The sequence below is a fragment of the Erpetoichthys calabaricus genome, chromosome 17, assembly GCF_900747795.2.
Source record: "Erpetoichthys calabaricus chromosome 17, fErpCal1.3, whole genome shotgun sequence".
NCBI lineage: Eukaryota > Metazoa > Chordata > Cladistia > Polypteriformes > Polypteridae > Erpetoichthys > Erpetoichthys calabaricus.
In genome coordinates this window covers 90,710,547-90,728,120 of record NC_041410.2, presented here as the reverse complement: position 1 = coordinate 90,728,120, position 17,574 = coordinate 90,710,547, and the positions used below count along the sequence as shown (strand labels likewise).

The window sequence follows — 17,574 nt, the reverse complement described above, 5'->3', positions numbered from 1 at the left end:
CTTCAAGTGGATTGCTGGAAACCACTTTTATGATTTACCAGCCAGTGGCGTGCAGTTGATGCTGTGGCTGGCCTTGTTCATCTGCAATTTATTTCACATGTAGTGCACAGCTGATGCTGAGGCTGTCCATCATGTTCTTCCTATCACGTAAGCGGCTTTGGCAGATGTCACTGCTCTTCTTTTTCTCTTTACCACTTTACCTTCCCCATCAGTTTGACTATACAGTTTGCCATTAAAAAGATGCCAACCCGGATAACATGGTACAGGTTGCTGGCAGCCACATTTCAAGAGTACCAGCAGTTTGTATGCAGTCGGTGGTCATCTGCAACTTACTTCACGTGCCGTGCGCAGCCAATGCTGAGACCATTCGTCACGTTTTTCTTATCACGTAAGCAGCTTCTGCAGTCTGCTTCATGCCCAGCTGGAGTCACTGCTATTAATTTTCTTTATGCTATGTCACTTTTTCATTCTGTCTGCCTACGCTATTTGCCATAGGAAAGACGCAAACCTCGATACCTTCACATGGGTTACTGGCAGCCACATTTTAAGAGTTACCAGCTGGAGGCGCTCATTTGATGCTGTTGGCTGTCCTTGTTCATCCGGAATTTACTTCACCTGAGCGCATGGCCAATGCCGAGACCATTCATTAAATGTTTCCTATCATGTAAACAGCTATTGCAATTTGCTTCATGCCCAGCAGATGCCGCTGCTTTTCTTTTTCTCTTTTCCATGTCACATTCTCCATCAGTTTGACTATGGAGTTTGCTGGAAGAAAAGATGCAAACCCCGGTAACTTCCAAATGTTACTCTTCACCAGCCTCAGTCACGTCAGAACCTTTTCATTAAGACCAACATCGAGGTTGAAGCCCCAGTGGCTCGCGAGAAATCGTGCGACAGACACAATCTTAAGCGTTTTATTAATATTGACGGCTTCATTCCACATCATTGTAAGGTGAAATAAGGTTATAATCTCGTTTCTTAATTCAATTTTCCTGACCTCTTTGAATGTATGGTGGCGGGGGGCGGGGGGGGCAAAAATTCCTGCAACTGTTAAAAAATAAAACAAACAACTTGATTATAACACTTGCAGTAATTCGCTTTTGGAAATTTCAATATGCCCTACTTGAGATGCAGTACGCTTCTACCATTCCTGGAAGCATTTCCTGTGCTCATCATTTCTAATCATGTCTAATGTCTGGAGTTTTCTTGGATTTCTTCCACGGCAGCAAATCTCCTTCCCCTTAGGTCTCAGTTTTAATTTCGGGAACAAAATTTTGAATTTCTCTGTGGGATTAATACCGTTTATCTAATCTCCTCTAATCCGATCTTAAAAAAAAACAAAAAAAAAAACAAAGTTGCAGGGTGTGAGGTCTGGCAAATACGAGGGGTGCGAAGCAGCGACCGCACTGTTTTTGGTCAACATCTCTTTGTCTGGTGTAAGAGAATGAAAAGACCACGGAAAAAGATTTGGGGTCCAACCTGACACCCTGTATGCTTGGTTTGCAATGAAGAAGAAAATAAAAATCAAATAATAAGTGGGGACACCAGGGGGCGCTCCAACTCCCTAAACTCCCAACACAGGCAGGCACGGACACACACGGTAAAAACACAAAGAGTCTTTGATTGTGGGTAAACTCTTCTCAGCAAGTATTTCCCACCACCACGGTCACAAGTACAATGAAGCACTGTACATCACACAATTCTTTGTCTCTGTCTCTCTCCTCACAAGCTTTGTCCACCTTCCTCCCGATTGTGAATCAGGCAGCTCCTTTTATCTCCCACCCAGTAGTACTTCGGGTGTTCCACACATGTAGTCTGAAAGCATTTACGGGTGAGACAGAAGTAGGGCTCCCCAGTCCCTGCAGCACCCCCTGGTAGCACCCACAGAACACAACATGGCTGACTTGAAGAACTCCATGTCTCATGCTGCCTTGTGGGAATCTGAGGTACCGGTGCTAACTAGTGGTCCAGGGGAGATAATGCCCTGTGCACACTCTCTCAACCCCCGGTCCTTTAATTCTGAGGGCCATCCTTCACAACAGTCGAAAAGGTCTTTTCAGATAAGAGTTTGAGATGGAAATGACACAGAGGGTGGAGCTTCCTGTTTTCAGCCCCTCCCATCAGGAAGAGGCGGGTCCAAATAGACCGACGGTGGACGTGATGTCAGAGTTGTTATAGCTGTCAATCATCCAGTCTGCAAAGGGAGGAAGAGAGAAAGAAAGAACACAGCGCCAACCCCTGGTGTGGCGGTATAACTGCAGTCACTAGAGCTGTCACTAACGTGCACACGGGTGACATTGGCAGCGTGGCATGTTTAGGTGCGTAATTATGGTGCACCAATCCAGTTTTGGGTGCGCCATTTCTCCGGGCGTTTCCTCCCCGAGTAGTTTAGTGTAATGTCGCTGATAGACAGAAATGACATCGAGGAACAAACTCTTTATGATCAAGGCTGTCCCTGTTGAAAATGAGATCTTCAGGGTTTTTTGAAAAAATCTGCCATGGTGGGCCCAAGCCAAAAAAAAAAAACAAATTGTCCAAATCACATGCATGGCTGTCAAATGGTCACCAGAGATGTGCACACTCGTTCAACTCAGCGTACCACTTGGCGGACTGATCAACCAGACTGTAGGCGTGCGAAACGTAGCGGAATATTCAAGAAGTAAACCCTACATTAACATTAACATTATTCAAAGTTATTGGCTGTTTTTACCTGCATTTTTATTACTCTTTAATTTAATATTGTTTTTTGTATCAGTATGCTGCTGCTGGAGTATGTGAATTTCCCCTTGGGATTAATAAAGTATCTATCTATCTATCTATCTATCTATCTATCTATCTATCTATCTATCTATCTATCTATCTATCTATCTATCTATCTATCTATCTATCTATCTATCTATCTATCTATCTATCTATCTATCTATCTATCTATCTATCTATCTATCTATCTATCTATCTATCTATCTATCTATCTATCTATCTATCTATCTATCTATCTATCTATCTATCTATCTATCTATCTATCTATCTATCTATCTATCCTATATAATGCTTTTCTTATTCATTTATATAAATTTTTAATCTTGCCTACTACACCATCTATCTATCTACTCCTGTGTTATTGACTGCTTCTGGGAATTATGAGATCCTCCATTGCATTTTCAGTTTTCCCTCAACCATTTAGGACAGGGTGTCCAACTCCGGTGTCCTGGTGGGCCGCAGTGGCTGCAGGTTTTCATTCTAACCCTTTTCCTAATCAGTTTTCACTGCTAATAAAACTCCTTTTCCCTTCATTTTACTAGCCCTGTTTTAAAGGATTCAGTCGTCTGAATTGATTTGTTTCTTCATTAAATGGCAGCCAAACAGAAATGAGACGTGAAACAAGCTAACAGATGACTGGCTGAACTGGAACGTCAAACTCCAGCCAATTTCACTCCAACCAGTTTCTTAATGAGAAGCCAATTCTTGCTGTTAATTAAAGTCATTGTTGAATATCAGGACTTGTTGCTGCTCTCGTTCTGCCTCAGCAGACTGTTGATTTTCTGTTTTTTCCTAAGACCACCGTCAAGATGTTTTAGTGACCTGAGCAGACCAACATGATTGAGACGGTCACCTTTCTTTCTTTTCAGATTAGCTGGTCACGTGGCTGCTTGTTTTGTGTCTCATTATTGTTCAGCTGCTCATTAAGGAAAAAGAAACAACTAAGGGGTCTGAGTCACGTCAATTAAAACTAAGGCTAAACAAGTTAATCAGCAGCAAAAACAGCTCACTGATTAAGAAGATGGTTAGAATGAAACCTGCAGCAATTGCGGCCCCCCAGGACCAGAGTTATACACCCCTGAACTAAGGGGTCTGAGTCACGTCAATTAAAACTGAGGCTAAACAAGTTAATTGGTAGCAAAAACAGCTCACTGATTAAGAAGATGGTTAGAATGAAACCTGCAGCCACTGCGTTGCACACACCTGATTTAGGGGTTTTGTTTTTGGAGATTGCATTTTCTGTGCGGTATTTAAATTTTATTTGCATTATCAGGCATCACAAAAATGAATGACAGTTACGCTTTATTTATCACGCCATTCGTTTTTCCTTTATCAGATTTAGAGGTCTCATGGCATTTATTTATTTCTGCTGTGAATTAAGGTGCAACATACAAGGGGTCCTAGGTGGGCCTGAAGCCCACCAAGTAATCCTTTGGAGGAAGACTAATCGAGGTACATGGAGAATGTATAAATGTCACAAAGGTAGTGCCCATGCTGTGATTTGTACCTCAGACTCTGGGGCTCTGAGACAACAGTGCTATCTATTATATTAAGTACAGTGAATCAAAGTGTAAAGTACAGGGAGTCCCACCAAGTAATTCTTTGGAGGAAAACCAACAAAGGTACATGGAGGATGTATAAATACCACAAAAGCAGTGTCCATGCTGAGATTTGAACCTCGGACTCTGGGGCTCTGAGACAGCGACGCTATCCACTATATTAAGTATGGCGGATTAGCTGTCCTTGAACTGTCATCTGCAGTTGGAGTCATGCGTTTTCTCCTTGTTCTCCTTCAGGTTTGACACTTACAAAAGTAAACAAGAAAGCATACGCCTGGGGCAGTACGTGGACAATGTGCATGACGGCATGATCTTGGTAATGGCAGTCAGTGATGAAGGATCCACCAGCCTGGAAGACTCGGCCAAGAAGGCTGTGGCAAAGCTGGGGAGCAAGCACTTCCACCTGCTTGGATTTCGGTAAGGCTTCCGCCGTCGCTTCTGTACAGACCTATGGCAATGCTCCAAAGTTTAACAGAGGGTTTAATAGTGATTGCGTGTACAATGTGGCCTCCCGCAAACTTTAAAAAGCAAATGTGAAACGATAAAAGCTGTGGCTTGGGATCTGCTGTCCAGACTGGAGCCGAGCAGAGCTGACTTAAATAGTGGAAATGGTGGGTTATGGGGTGAGGATGGCTTTCTGATTTTCTGAAGGATAGGACCTTTATTATAGATAGATAGATATTTTAGTATAGTCGGCAGGATCACAAAATTAGATATTTTAGTCAGGGCCGGATTTTCCTATAGGCTAACTAGGCTTCAGCCTAGGGCCTCAAGATCAAGAGGGGCCTACATTCAAATTGTTAGCAAAATTTTATTATCTCTCATGTAATTTACAAACTTAAAAATGGAAGGTGAAAGGGCCTCATAAGTGGAATAGCCTAGGGCCTCTTTTCATATAAATCCAGCCCTGATTTTAGTATAGTCGGCAGGATCACAAAATTAGATAGATAGATGGTGTAGTAGGCAAGATTAAAAATTTAGATAGATTAACAAGAAACACATTGTATAGGATAGAGATAGAGAGAGAGAGAGATAGATAGATTGATAATAGGCAAGATTAAAAATGTGCATAAGATTGACAAGAAACTCATTGGATAGATAGGTAGTTGGTATAGTAGGCAAGATATAAATTTTAGATAAATAAGAAAAGCATTATACAAGATAGATAGATAGATGGTGTAGTAGGCAAGATTAAAAATTTACATACATTAACAAGAAAGGCATTATATTAGATAGACAGACAGATAGATAGATCTGAAAGGCACTATATGATTGATAGATAGATAGATAGATAGGATATAAAATGCACTATTAGATAGATAGATAGATAGAAGGCAAGAATAAAAATGTAGGTTAACAATAAACTCATAGGATGGACAGACAGACAGACAGACATAGCGTAGTAGGCAAGATTAAACATTTAGATAAATTCACAGGAAAATTTTTTTATTATAGATAGATAGATAGATAGACAGATAGATTGATAGGAAAGGCACTATAACCTATACAGAATACACTCAAGATGAACAAAAAGACATAAATAAAAATAAACTATATATATTATTGGATTTGTTTATGTCAATATTCAAATTAAAATTAACATATTTAAATGGAAGAATACCCTTGGCCTGGTTGGAGGTTGTGTTGCAGTATCTAATGGCAGCTGCTATAAATCCCTGTGGTAGAATCAGCTTTCCTTTCTTCCATTTTAATGCGGTGGGCTGTCATGCTGGTACAGAACATGCCAAGGGCCCATCACAATCCTTACAGAGAGGGTAAACCCCACAGAGGTCAAAGCTGCCTTGATGAATAGTGAGCCCTTCCAGATGCCAGTGTGGGTGTGAAGGAGCCTTCAGAGGGGTGGTTAGCTCTACCACTTGCCCCAGAATTAGATTTCTTTGGAGACTTTTAGATAAACAGGAGGAGATGGAAGGCTACCAGGAGGCTGTCAGGTTTCCTCAAATAAACTGCTGCCACCTGGAAGAGATGTGGCCCTGTGTCTTACCGTGAAGGAGAAACCGCCAAAGAGATGCAAGGACTCCAGTGTCAGGTGTACACCTTCTAACGAGGAAGCCCTGCTGTGAGGTCAGCAATCAAGACAGCACCCTGTGAAGCTCCTCATGGGAGTGCACATTCACACGTGCCAAGAGGATGAGAAGCTTGTTGACCATGTGCCATGTTTTATTTAAGTCCAAGCAGGATGAAGGTCATACTCATACATCTAGAACAGGGATCAAACAGACATCTAGATAAAAGAAGGTCGGCCACAAACAAGCAGGATCAAATAATCATTAGATAAAACAGAATCCAAAACACAAGCAAAAAAGGGCAGGAAGCCAAAAATGATACAAATCCTGGATGGACCAAAGGTACCAAAGCACTGTGTTTGAGCAGAGCCCGTCCATCATGTGACTGCAGTAAGACTGGTGCTACGAATAACAGGGGCCGCTGGCAGCAGAGTGCCCACCATATCCCATAACCTAACATTGAGAGGCCAGTGGTAGAGGTTTGGTAGCCAGGTCCACCTGGGCTAGGAGATATATATATATATATATATATATATATATATAAAGATCTCATCCCTTTCCAGTTGTTAGGTTTAAATAAAACATTTTATGTAATTTTGTGGTTTTTATTCCACTACCACAATGAGTATTGGCAGTTTGAGGCTCGTAGCAGAACACGGAGTTATGGGCTCACTTCTCACTTCCTCAAACTGCCAAGTCATAAAACTGCAAGAATGTTTAGTAGACGGCCATAGCCAAGGTGTTAGGTAGCCAGGAGGTCCCATAAATAGGGAGGATCAGCGCTTTCAGGCGTAATTTGGGTTTGTTGATCTCCCGTCTGATACGATCAAATTTACGGCCTCATCGACAGCGTTCATCCTTGTTAGGAGCCTCTCATAAATGTTTTAATATTTTTTTCTTCTGACATGTGTGACCCCTTGGCATAATGACGTTTTTTTTATTTGAGTCACTGTTTTTGTAACTAATACCTTGGGGCCTGGAGGTGGGGCTCGATGGCGAGCGCCTGGTGGCCGGGCCTGCACCCATGGGGCTCGGCCGGGCACAGCCCGAAGAGGCAACGTGGGTCCCCCTTCCCATGGGCTCACCATCTATGGGAGGGGCCAAGGAGGTCGGGTGCAGTGTGAGTTGGGTGGTGGCCGAAGGCGGGGACCTTGGCGGTCCGATCCTCGGCTACAGAAGCTGGCTCTTGGGACGTGGAATGTCACCTCTCTGAAGGGGAAGGAGTCTGAGCTAGTGCGTGAGGTTGAGAGGTTCCGGCTAGATATAGTCGGGCTCACCTCGACGCACAGCTTGGACTCTGGAACCAATCTCCTTGAGAGGGGCTGGACTCTCTACCACTCTGGAGTTGCCCCCGGTGAGAGGCACCGAGCAGGTGTGGGTATACTTATTGCCCCCCAACTTGGAGCCTGTACATTGGGGTTTACCCCGGTGGACGAGAGGGTAGCCTCCCTTCGCCTTCGGGTGGGGGGACGGGTCCTAACTGTTGTTTGTGCGTATGCACCGACCAGCAGTTCGGAGTACCCACCCTTTTTGGAGTCCCTGGAGGGGGTGCTAGAGGGCATACCTTCTGGGGACTCCCTCGTTCCGCTGGGAGACTTCAATGCTCACGTGGGCAATGACAGTGAGACCTGGAAGGGCGTGATTGGGAGGAATGGCCCCCCTGATCTGAACCCGAGCGGTGTTTTGTTATTGGACTTCTGTGCTCGTCACGGATTGTCCATAACGAACACCATGTTCAAGCATAGGGGTGTTCATATGTGCACTTGGCACCAGGACACCCTAGGCCTCAGTTCGATGATCGACTTTGTGGTCGTGTCATCGGACTTGCGGCCACATGTCTTGGACACTCGGGTGAAGAGAGGGGCGGAACTGTCAACTGATCACCACCTGGTGGTGAGTTGGCTTTGATGGTGGGGGAGGATGCCGGTCAGGCGTGGTAGGCCCAAATGTGTTGTGAGGGTCTGCTGGGAACGTCTGGCAGAGCCCCCTGTCAGAAGTAGCTTCAACTCCCACCTCCGGCAGAACTTCGACCACATCCCGAGGGAGGTGGGGGACATTGAGTCCAAATGGGCCATGTTCCATGCCTCTATTGTTGAGGCAGCTGACCGGAGCTGTGGCCGTAAGGTGGTCGGTGCCTGTCGTGGCGGCAATCCCCGAACCCGTTGGTGGACACCGGCGGTGAAGGATGCCGTCAAGCTGAAGAAGGAGTCCTACAGGACCCTTTTGTCCTGTGGGACCCTGGAGGCAGCTGATAGGTACCGGCAGGCCAAGCGGAATGCGGCTTTGGTGGTTGCTGAGGCAAAAACTCGGGCATGGGAGGAGTTTGGGGAGGCCATGGAGAATGACTTTCGGACGGCTTCGAGGAGATTCTGGTCCACCATCCGGCGTCTCAGGAAGGGGAAGCAGTGCAGTGTCAACACTGTATACGGTGGGGATGGTGCGCTGCTGACCTCGACTCGGGACGTTGTGGGTCGGTGGGGGGAATACTTCGAAGACCTCCTCAATCCCATTAACATGCCTTCCAATGAGGAAGCAGAGCCTGGGGACTCAGAGGTGGGCTCCCCCATCTCTGGGACTGAGGTCACCGAGGTGGTCAAAAAACTCCTTGGTGGCAGGGCCCCGGGGGTGGATGAGATACGCCCGGAGTTCCTCAAGGCTCTGGATGTTGTAGGACTGTCTTGGCTGACACGCCTCTGCAACATCGCATGGACATCAGGGACAGTGCCTCTGGATTGGCAGACCGGGGTGGTGGTCCCCCTCTTTAAGAAGGGGGATCGGAGGGTGTGTTCCAACTACAGAGGGATCACACTCCTCAGCCTCCCTGGAAAAGTCTATTCAGGGGTCCTGGAGAGGAGGGTCCGTCGGATAGTCGAGCCTCGGATTCAGGAGGAACAGTGTGGTTTTCGTCCTAGTCGTGGAACAGTGGACCAGCTCTACACCCTTAGCAGGGTCCTGGAGGGTGCATGGGAGTTTGCCCAACCAGTCTACATGTGTTTTGTGGACTTAGAAAAGACATTCGACCGTGTCCCTCGGGGAATCCTGTGGGGGGTACTCCGAGAGTATGGGGTACCGGCCCCCCTGATAAGGGCTGTTCGGTCCCTGTATGATCAGTGCCAGAGCTTGGTCCGCATTGCCGGCAGTAAGTCGAACCCGTTTCCAGTGAGAGTTGGACTCCGCCAGGGCTGCCCTTTGTCACAGATTCTGTTCATAACTTTTATGGACAGAATTTCTAGGCGCAGCCAGGGTGTTGAGGGGGTCCGGTTTGGTGGGCTCAGGATTGGGTCACTGCTTTTTGCAGATGATGTTGTCCTGTTTGCTTCATCAGGCCGTGATCTTCAGCTCTCTCTGGATCGGTTCGCAGCCGAGTGTGAAGCGGCTGGGATGAGAATCAGCACCTCCAAATCCGAGACCATGGTCCTCAACCGGAAAAGGGTGGAGTGCCCTCTCAGGGTTGGTAGCGAGATCCTGCCCCAAGTGGAGGAGTTCAAGTATCTTGGGGTCTTGTTCACGAGTGAGGGAAGAATGGAGCGTGAGATCGACAGGCGGATCGGTGCGGCATCCGCAGTAATGCGGGCTCTGCATCGGTCTGTCGTGGTGAAAAAGGAGCTGAGCCGCAAGGCGAAGCTCTCAATTTACCAGTCGATCTATGTTCCTACCCTCACCTATGGTCATGAGCTATGGGTAGTGACCGAAAGAACGAGATCGTGAATACAAGCGGCTGAAATGAGTTTCCTCCGCAGGGTATCTGGGCTTTCCCTTAAAGATAGGGTGAGAAGCTCAGTCATCCGGGATGGGCTCAGAGTAGAGCCGCTGCTCCTCCGCATCGAGAGGAGTCAGATGAGGTGGCTCGGGCATCTGATCAGGATGCCTCCTGGACACCTCCCTGGTGAGGTGTTCCAGGCACGTCCAACCGGGAGGAGGCCCCGGGGAAGACCCAGGACACGCTGGAGGGACTATGTCTCTCGACTGGCCTGGGAACGCCTTGGGATTCTCCCGGAAGAGCTAGAAGAAGTGGCCGGGGAGAGGGAAGTCTGGGCATCTCTGCTCAAGCTGCTGCCCCCGCGACCCGACCTCGGATAAGCGGGAGACAATGGATGGATGGATGGATACCTTGGGGTTTGTTCACTTTCAGTTTATATGCTTTCCTCTCTCTCATAAACCATATTGGATAGCTGCATGAAAACAACAAAATCAACCCGGCGCCCCCAAATAACCCTGACCAATAGAATCATCCGCTCTCCTCCATTGGCTACCCCCGTTCATGCACTGATCCTCCATATGCCCAGATCTGTGCCTCCCCGCTATTTGCCTGTGGAGATCTGCAGAGAATTCTTTGGACTTCATGGCTTGATTTCTGTCCTGACGTGCCATGTGACAGACAGGATCTTCTATAGACAGGTACACGTGTGCCTTTCTAAATGATGTCCACTCCATTCAAATTGGGCCTCAGGTGGACCGCCATCAAGTTCCTGAAACATCTGATGTAGGATTCAAGCAAACCTGAGCACAATTTGGAAAGTCACAGCAATGGCTCAGAACCTCGGAACAATAAGGATGAGGACAGGCCCTTCATCCCGACAAAGCTCGCCAGTCCTGTCCACTTAGTTCTTCTATAATAACACCAAGTCGAGTTTTGAAAGTCGCTCAAGTCCTGCTGTCTGCCACACGACTTGGTCACTTATGGTCCAGATGTCTCTGGTTCTCTGTGTGAAGAAAAACTTCCTAACATTTGTGCAAAATTTACCCTTAAGTTTCCAACTTGTCCCCGTGATCTTTACAAAGTCATAGCTTTGATCCACTGGACTACTTCCCTTCCTAATTTTTTAGTCACGTCACCTCTTAATGTTCCTTTGCTGAAAATGCTTAAGTCCATGAATGAGAGCAGCAGCAACCTGAGCTATCACTTTTAATGTCTCTACTAGGGGGTTGTGCCCCCTACTTGCTTCGCTTGCCCACCCCACAACCCCCACCCCCGGGGGCGCGCTTCACGGTAACCACTTTGCATCTCTGCTGCTCGTGTTGTGAAGTTGTGGGGGGAGGGGGCTGAACTCACGCTAAGGAGATGCGGACAGATCAGCTGCTGGCTTGCTGCTACCGAGCTGCATGTTCTGCAGGTCGCGCTGCACGTCGATCATTTAAAAGCCTGTACAGCATCTGTCCTTTTGTCTCACTTCCTTGTCTTGCGGGACGTTAAAGTTTGTCCGAGAAATTGTTTGTAAGTAGGGCGTGATGTGCACGAAGTCTCGTGGGACTTCAAAGTGTCTCTCCGAGATGGTCACGTCTCGACCTCAAGATAGATAAATATGTTAAATAGAATGTCTGTCTGTCTCCTACACAATCCTACACCCTTTGACTGATGTGCACCAAATTTTCCATAGTTGCCCTCTAGGACCATACGGACTATTTTGGAAACTTTCAGTGGGGGTTTTTTCCTCATTGTGTGCTACACTTTGCACACCAGTGCCACATGCTGGCTCAGAGACAGTATTTACAGTCCTACACCCTTGGACCGATCCGCACCAAATTTTGCATACAGTAGTTGCCCTCTAGGACCATATAGACAAGGTAGACTACTTTAGAATCCAATATTTGGACCCCGGCACTTCCAGTGGGTTTTTTTTTCCTCATTGTGTGCTACACTTTGCACACCAGTGCCACCTGCTGGCTCAGAGCAAGTATTTGCAATACTACACCCTTGGACCGATCCGCACCAAATTTTGCATAGTTACCCTCTAGGAACATACGGACAAGATAAATTATATTGGAACTGAAAATGTTGACCCTTGGGGTCCCAGTGTTTGTTTTGTATTTTCTGTGTGCTACAGTTTGTACACCAGTGCCACCTGCTGGCTCAGAGCGAGTGAACAGACTAAAGCCAGACTAGAAGACAAAATGAGCAGAGCTTAACAAGACGTACCTGTTGAACACCATGTGCTGCTTCTACCTACTGCAGCGTTTCTCAACCGTTAAGTATTTGTGACCCAAGTTTTCATAACAGTTTTAATCGCGCCCCCCCCTAATGTTTTTTTGAAAGGAGCCCACTAGTACCAATTTGTTCTTTTTTAATTAATGATATATCATAGATGCATGTTTTATTATACCTACTTAACTTTTATCGACATTTATCTAACTCTATATTTATTTCTCTAGTATCAGAATGTAGTTTAAGTTAATTTGTTTTGGTTTCAATAGATGGATTTTTCATATTTTCGATTCTTGTTTTCTTTTTTTACATCTTTGCGCCCCCCTTTTTGTTACTTCGTGCCCCCCTAGGGGGGCCCGCCCCACAGTTTGAGAACCATTGACATACTGTAATATACCAAAGGGGTATTGTGTGCTTTTACAAGGGGATACTGGAAAAAAAATTTGGACCTTGGGGCTCCCAGTGGGATTTATTTCCCTTTTGTGTGCTACATTTTGCACACCAGTGCCACCTGCTGGCTCAGAGCAAGTATTTGCAATACTACACCCTTTGACTGATCTGCACCAGATTCTCCATAGTTGCACTCTAGGACCATACGGACAAGATAAATTACATTGGAACTCAAAATGTTGACCCCTGGGGTCCCAGTGTTTGTTTTGTATTTTCTGTGTGCTACAGTTTGTACACCAGTGCCACCTGCTGGCTCAGAGCGAGTGAACAGACTAAAGCCAGACTAGAAGACAAAATGAGCAGAGCTTAACAAGACGTACCTGTTGAACACCATGTGTTGCTTCTACCTACTGTAATATACCAAAGGTGTATTGCGTGCTTTTACAAGGGGATGCTGGAACACAAAATTCGGACCCTGGGGCTCCCAGTGTGATTTTTTCCCTTTTGTGTGCTACATTTTGCACACCAGTGCCACCTGCTGGCTCAGAGACAGTATTTACAGTCCTACACCCTTGGACCGATCCGCACCAAATTTTGCATAGTTGCCCTCTAGGACCATATGGACAAGGTAGACTGCTTTAGAACCTGATATTTGGACCCTGGCACTTCCAGTGGGTTTTTTTTTTATTCCTGATTGTGTGCTACACTCTGCACACCAGTGCCACCTACTGGTTCAGAGTAAGTATTCACAATCCTACACCCTTTGACTGATGTGCACCATATTTTGCATAGTTGCCCTCTAGGAACATACGGACAAGATGGACTACATTGGAACCCAAAATGTTGACCCTTGGGGTCCCAGTGTTTGTTTTGTATTTTCTGTGTGCTACAATTTGTACACCAGTGCCACCTGCTGGCTCAGAGCGAGTGAAACATCCAATCAGACTGAAGGCAGCATAGAAGACAAAATGAACAGAGCTTAACATGACTTACCTGTTCAACAGCATGTGCTGCTTCTACCTGCTGTGATATACCAAAGGGGTATTGTGTGCTTTTACAGGGGGGTGCTGGGTGAGGTTTGATCAAGAGTGCAGCACAACACAAAGGAGAACCCAAGGGGGCTTGTTTAATTCCTGCTTTGTCGTCTTTCCTTCCCAATTTAAGCACTACCACCTTGAACTAAGAGGACGAGTCGGACATGACAGCATTCGCAGTTGCAACCCGGCAAGGAGTTTCCTCAATTCTGGTATCCAATCAGACTCTAAAAGAACAAATTCTCGACTCACGAGAGCAAAGCCATCGATAAATGACAGACGGGGCAGCTAGCAATACCAACAGGGCCACCATTTACAAAACACAGAAACCTTTGCTTCCTTTCCATATCCATCCATCCATCCATTTTCTAACCCGCTGAATCCGAACACAGGGTCACGGGGGTCTGCTGGAGCCAATCCCAGCCAACACAGGGCACAAGGCAGGAACCAATCCCGGGCAGGGTGCCAACCCATTGCAATCCTTTCCTTATCCCGTTCTACAAATCCACTCGGATAACGCTGGGTACTTTGGCTAGTGTATATATTTGGAAGTTCAAAAGACATCTTTTGTTTTTTCACTTGCAGTACCTGAAAATTAAAAACCATTCTGAACTAAATATCTAGGAAAAAGTCCTGCTGACATGCCAAAGATGTTCTTATGCTGTCCCGGGGCCTTTATAACTATTACAGTGTATACAGTAGATGTTTATCCTCCATTTTTGAAACAATGTGAAATAACGACATGTGTTTTTTTATTTGTTGTTCTTTATTTCGTCTTATACAATTTCTTGTATTAGGAATTTATTAGTTTTCGCATACCCCTTGGGGTCAGCCATTGTACTGTGCCTCTGGAGCAATCGCAGGTAATGGGACTTGCTTGAGGGCCCAACAGAGTAGGATCTCTTTTTTGGGTGTAATGGAGATTCAAACCAGCAACCTTCCAGATGCCAGTGCAGATCCTTAACCTCAGAGCCACCACTCCGCCCAGTGGTCTGAGGAAAGAATAAGGGGCCTCGTCAGGCACACAATCCTGGGCCCACCTGCATATGGGTGTCTTTTGCTTGATGTAAAATCGCACTTTTCTTCAAAGATCTCCTTAACGTGGGTCTTGCCTCTCTGATCCGTGTTTGGACTTCTTAGCTGTCGTTATTGCCTACTCCATAATAAGTGAGCATACATAAAACATTGGTATCTGTTTGGCTCCTTAGGCATTCCTGGAGTTTTGTTACAGTGAAAGGAGATCCAGCGTCCTCTGTGGAGGATCATGTGCCCTACCAAGGTGAATTACACTTTTACTTTGCATGTCTAACAAACCAGACTGAAGGGCTGTAATGGAGCACCTTTCTAAAATTGGGGTCTCCCGAAATGCTAATGTTGTCTGTTTTCCATTTGTCACAGGGACCAAAGCTTCAACTTTGGCCAAAATGTCAAAGGTCTTCCCGTCTGGATATGGAGAGCATTTTAACATCAGTGTTGTCAGTGAGTGGATCCAAGGTAACACACTGCGTTCATCTCAGATCGAAGTGTGATGTGTGTGTGTGATCTGCGATTTCCTCGGTGATCATTTTATTATTTCTGTCTGTAAGAAAGAAAACGATACGAGTGTCATGCAATTTTACATTGGCAGCTACCAGTTCTTTAATGGCCCTTTATAGTTTTGTATTGGGTTCTGTGGTTCCTTGTAGAACTCAGCTTCAGGATCACCTCAAAAAATTCAATCAGTTTGAAAAATTTCAATCTGGTTTCCGAACCTCTCACAGTACAGAGACAGCCCTGGTCAGAGTCACCAATGACCTCCTGATGGCTGCTGACCAGGGCTCTCCATCACTCCTTATCCTCCTGGACTGCACAGCTGCATTTGATACAGTAGATCATAATGTTCTCCTTCATCATATTCACTATACAACTGGACTTTCTGGCATTGCTTTGGAGTGGTTTGAGTCCTGTCTTACAGATAGGGCTGAGTATGTGGCCTTGTGGGATGCCAAATCTCATACCCACACTGTCACCTGTGGGGTCCCACAAGGATCAGTGCTTGGGCTGACTCTCTTTAATATCTATAAGCTACCCCTGGGTCACATCATCCGCAAGCATGGAGTTTCATTCCATTGCTATGCCGATGATACGCAGCTCTATGTGAGACTGGATTCGACTTCTCTTACACCTCCATCAACTCTTCCTTCATGCCTATTTACTGTATGGGACATGTAATGGATCTAAATAAATAAAAAGGTTCTTTCTGGAACCTTCTTGTGGATGGGTCCTTTGGGAAATCAAAAATGGACACCACCCAGACCGATGGCTTTGCTCTGAAGAACTGCTCTGGCATCTTTAATTTTAAGAGTGCAGGTAAGTGGTTTGGTTAGTGAAGGGACAGTAAAGAGCCTGAAACGCCATGGGGACTGATACCCCGTCTCTGTTGGGGACGTCTCTCCACAGCCTGCTGACCTGGCAAGGAGGAAAGTGTCCATCTCCCCCAGGCCAGGTGCCCTGTATTTACTTAATTAGATAGATAGATAGATAGATTTGAAAGGCACTATATGATAAATAGATAGATAGCGTAGTAGGCAAGATTAAAAATTCAGATTAACTTACAAGATAGATAGATAGAAAGATAGATGAGTGGTGGCTCTGAGGCTAGAGATCTGCACTGGCAATCGGAATGTTGCTGGTTCAAAAACCGAATAGGGACTCTGCTCTGTTGGGCCCTTGAGCGAGGCCCGTAACCTGCAATTGCTGAACGCTTTGAGTAGTGAGGAAAGCGCTATATAAATGCAATGAATTATTGAAGAATTATTATTATAGATAGATAGAGAGATAGATATGAATGGCACTATATAATAGATAGATAGATATAAATTTTAGTATAGATAGATAGATAGATAGATAGATATGAAAGGCACTATATGATAGATAGATAGATAGATAGATAGATAGATAGATAGATAGATAGATAGATATAAATTTTAGTATAGATAGATAGATAGATATGAATGGCACTATATAATAGATAGATAGATAGATATGAAAGGCACTATATGATAGATAGATAAATAGATAGATAGATAGATATGAATGGCACTATATAATAGATAGATAGATAGATATAAATTTTAGTATAGATAGATAGATAGATATGAATGGCACTATATAATAGATAGATAGATAGATAGATATGAATGGCACTATATAATAGATAGATAGATATAAATTTTAGTATAGATAGATAGATAGATATGAATGGCACTATATAATAGATAGATAGATAGATAGATATGAATGGCACTATATAATAGATAGATAGATAGATATAAATTTTAGTATAGATAGATAGATAGATATGAATGGCACTATATAATAGATAGATAGATATGAATGGCACTATATAATAGATAGATAGATAGATATAAATTTTAGTATAGATAGATAGATAGATAGATATGAATGGCACTATATAATAGATAGATAGATAGATATGAAAGGCACTATATGATAGATAGATAAATAGATAGATAGATATGAATGGCACTATATAATAGATAGATAGATAGATATAAATTTTAGTATAGATAGATAGATAGATAGATAGATATGAATGGCACTATATGATAGATAGATAAATAGATAGATATGAATGGCACTATATAATAGATAGATAGACATGAATGGCACTATATAATAGATAGATAGATATGAAAGGCACTATATGATAGATAGATAAATAGATAGACAGATAGATAGATATGAATGGCACTATATAATAGATAGATATGAATGGCACTATATAATGGATAGATAGATAGATATAAATTTTAGTATAGATAGATAGATAGATATGAATGGCACTATATAATAGATAGATAGATAGATAGATACTTTAT

At 44.6% G+C, this 17,574-nt stretch overlaps 1 protein-coding gene across 1 annotated transcript in view; it reads left to right on the top strand.

Moving 5' to 3' along the window:
- Positions 1–17,574, top strand: part of LOC114644327 (cell migration-inducing and hyaluronan-binding protein) — a 264,051-nt gene that overhangs the window by 156,396 nt on the left and 90,081 nt on the right. The window contains exons 6-8 of the mRNA XM_028792468.2: positions 4,557–4,736; positions 14,902–14,972; positions 15,092–15,187. Coding sequence (XP_028648301.2) covers positions 4,557–4,736; positions 14,902–14,972; positions 15,092–15,187 — 347 coding nt within the window. The remainder of the gene's footprint in view (positions 1–4,556; positions 4,737–14,901; positions 14,973–15,091; positions 15,188–17,574) is intronic.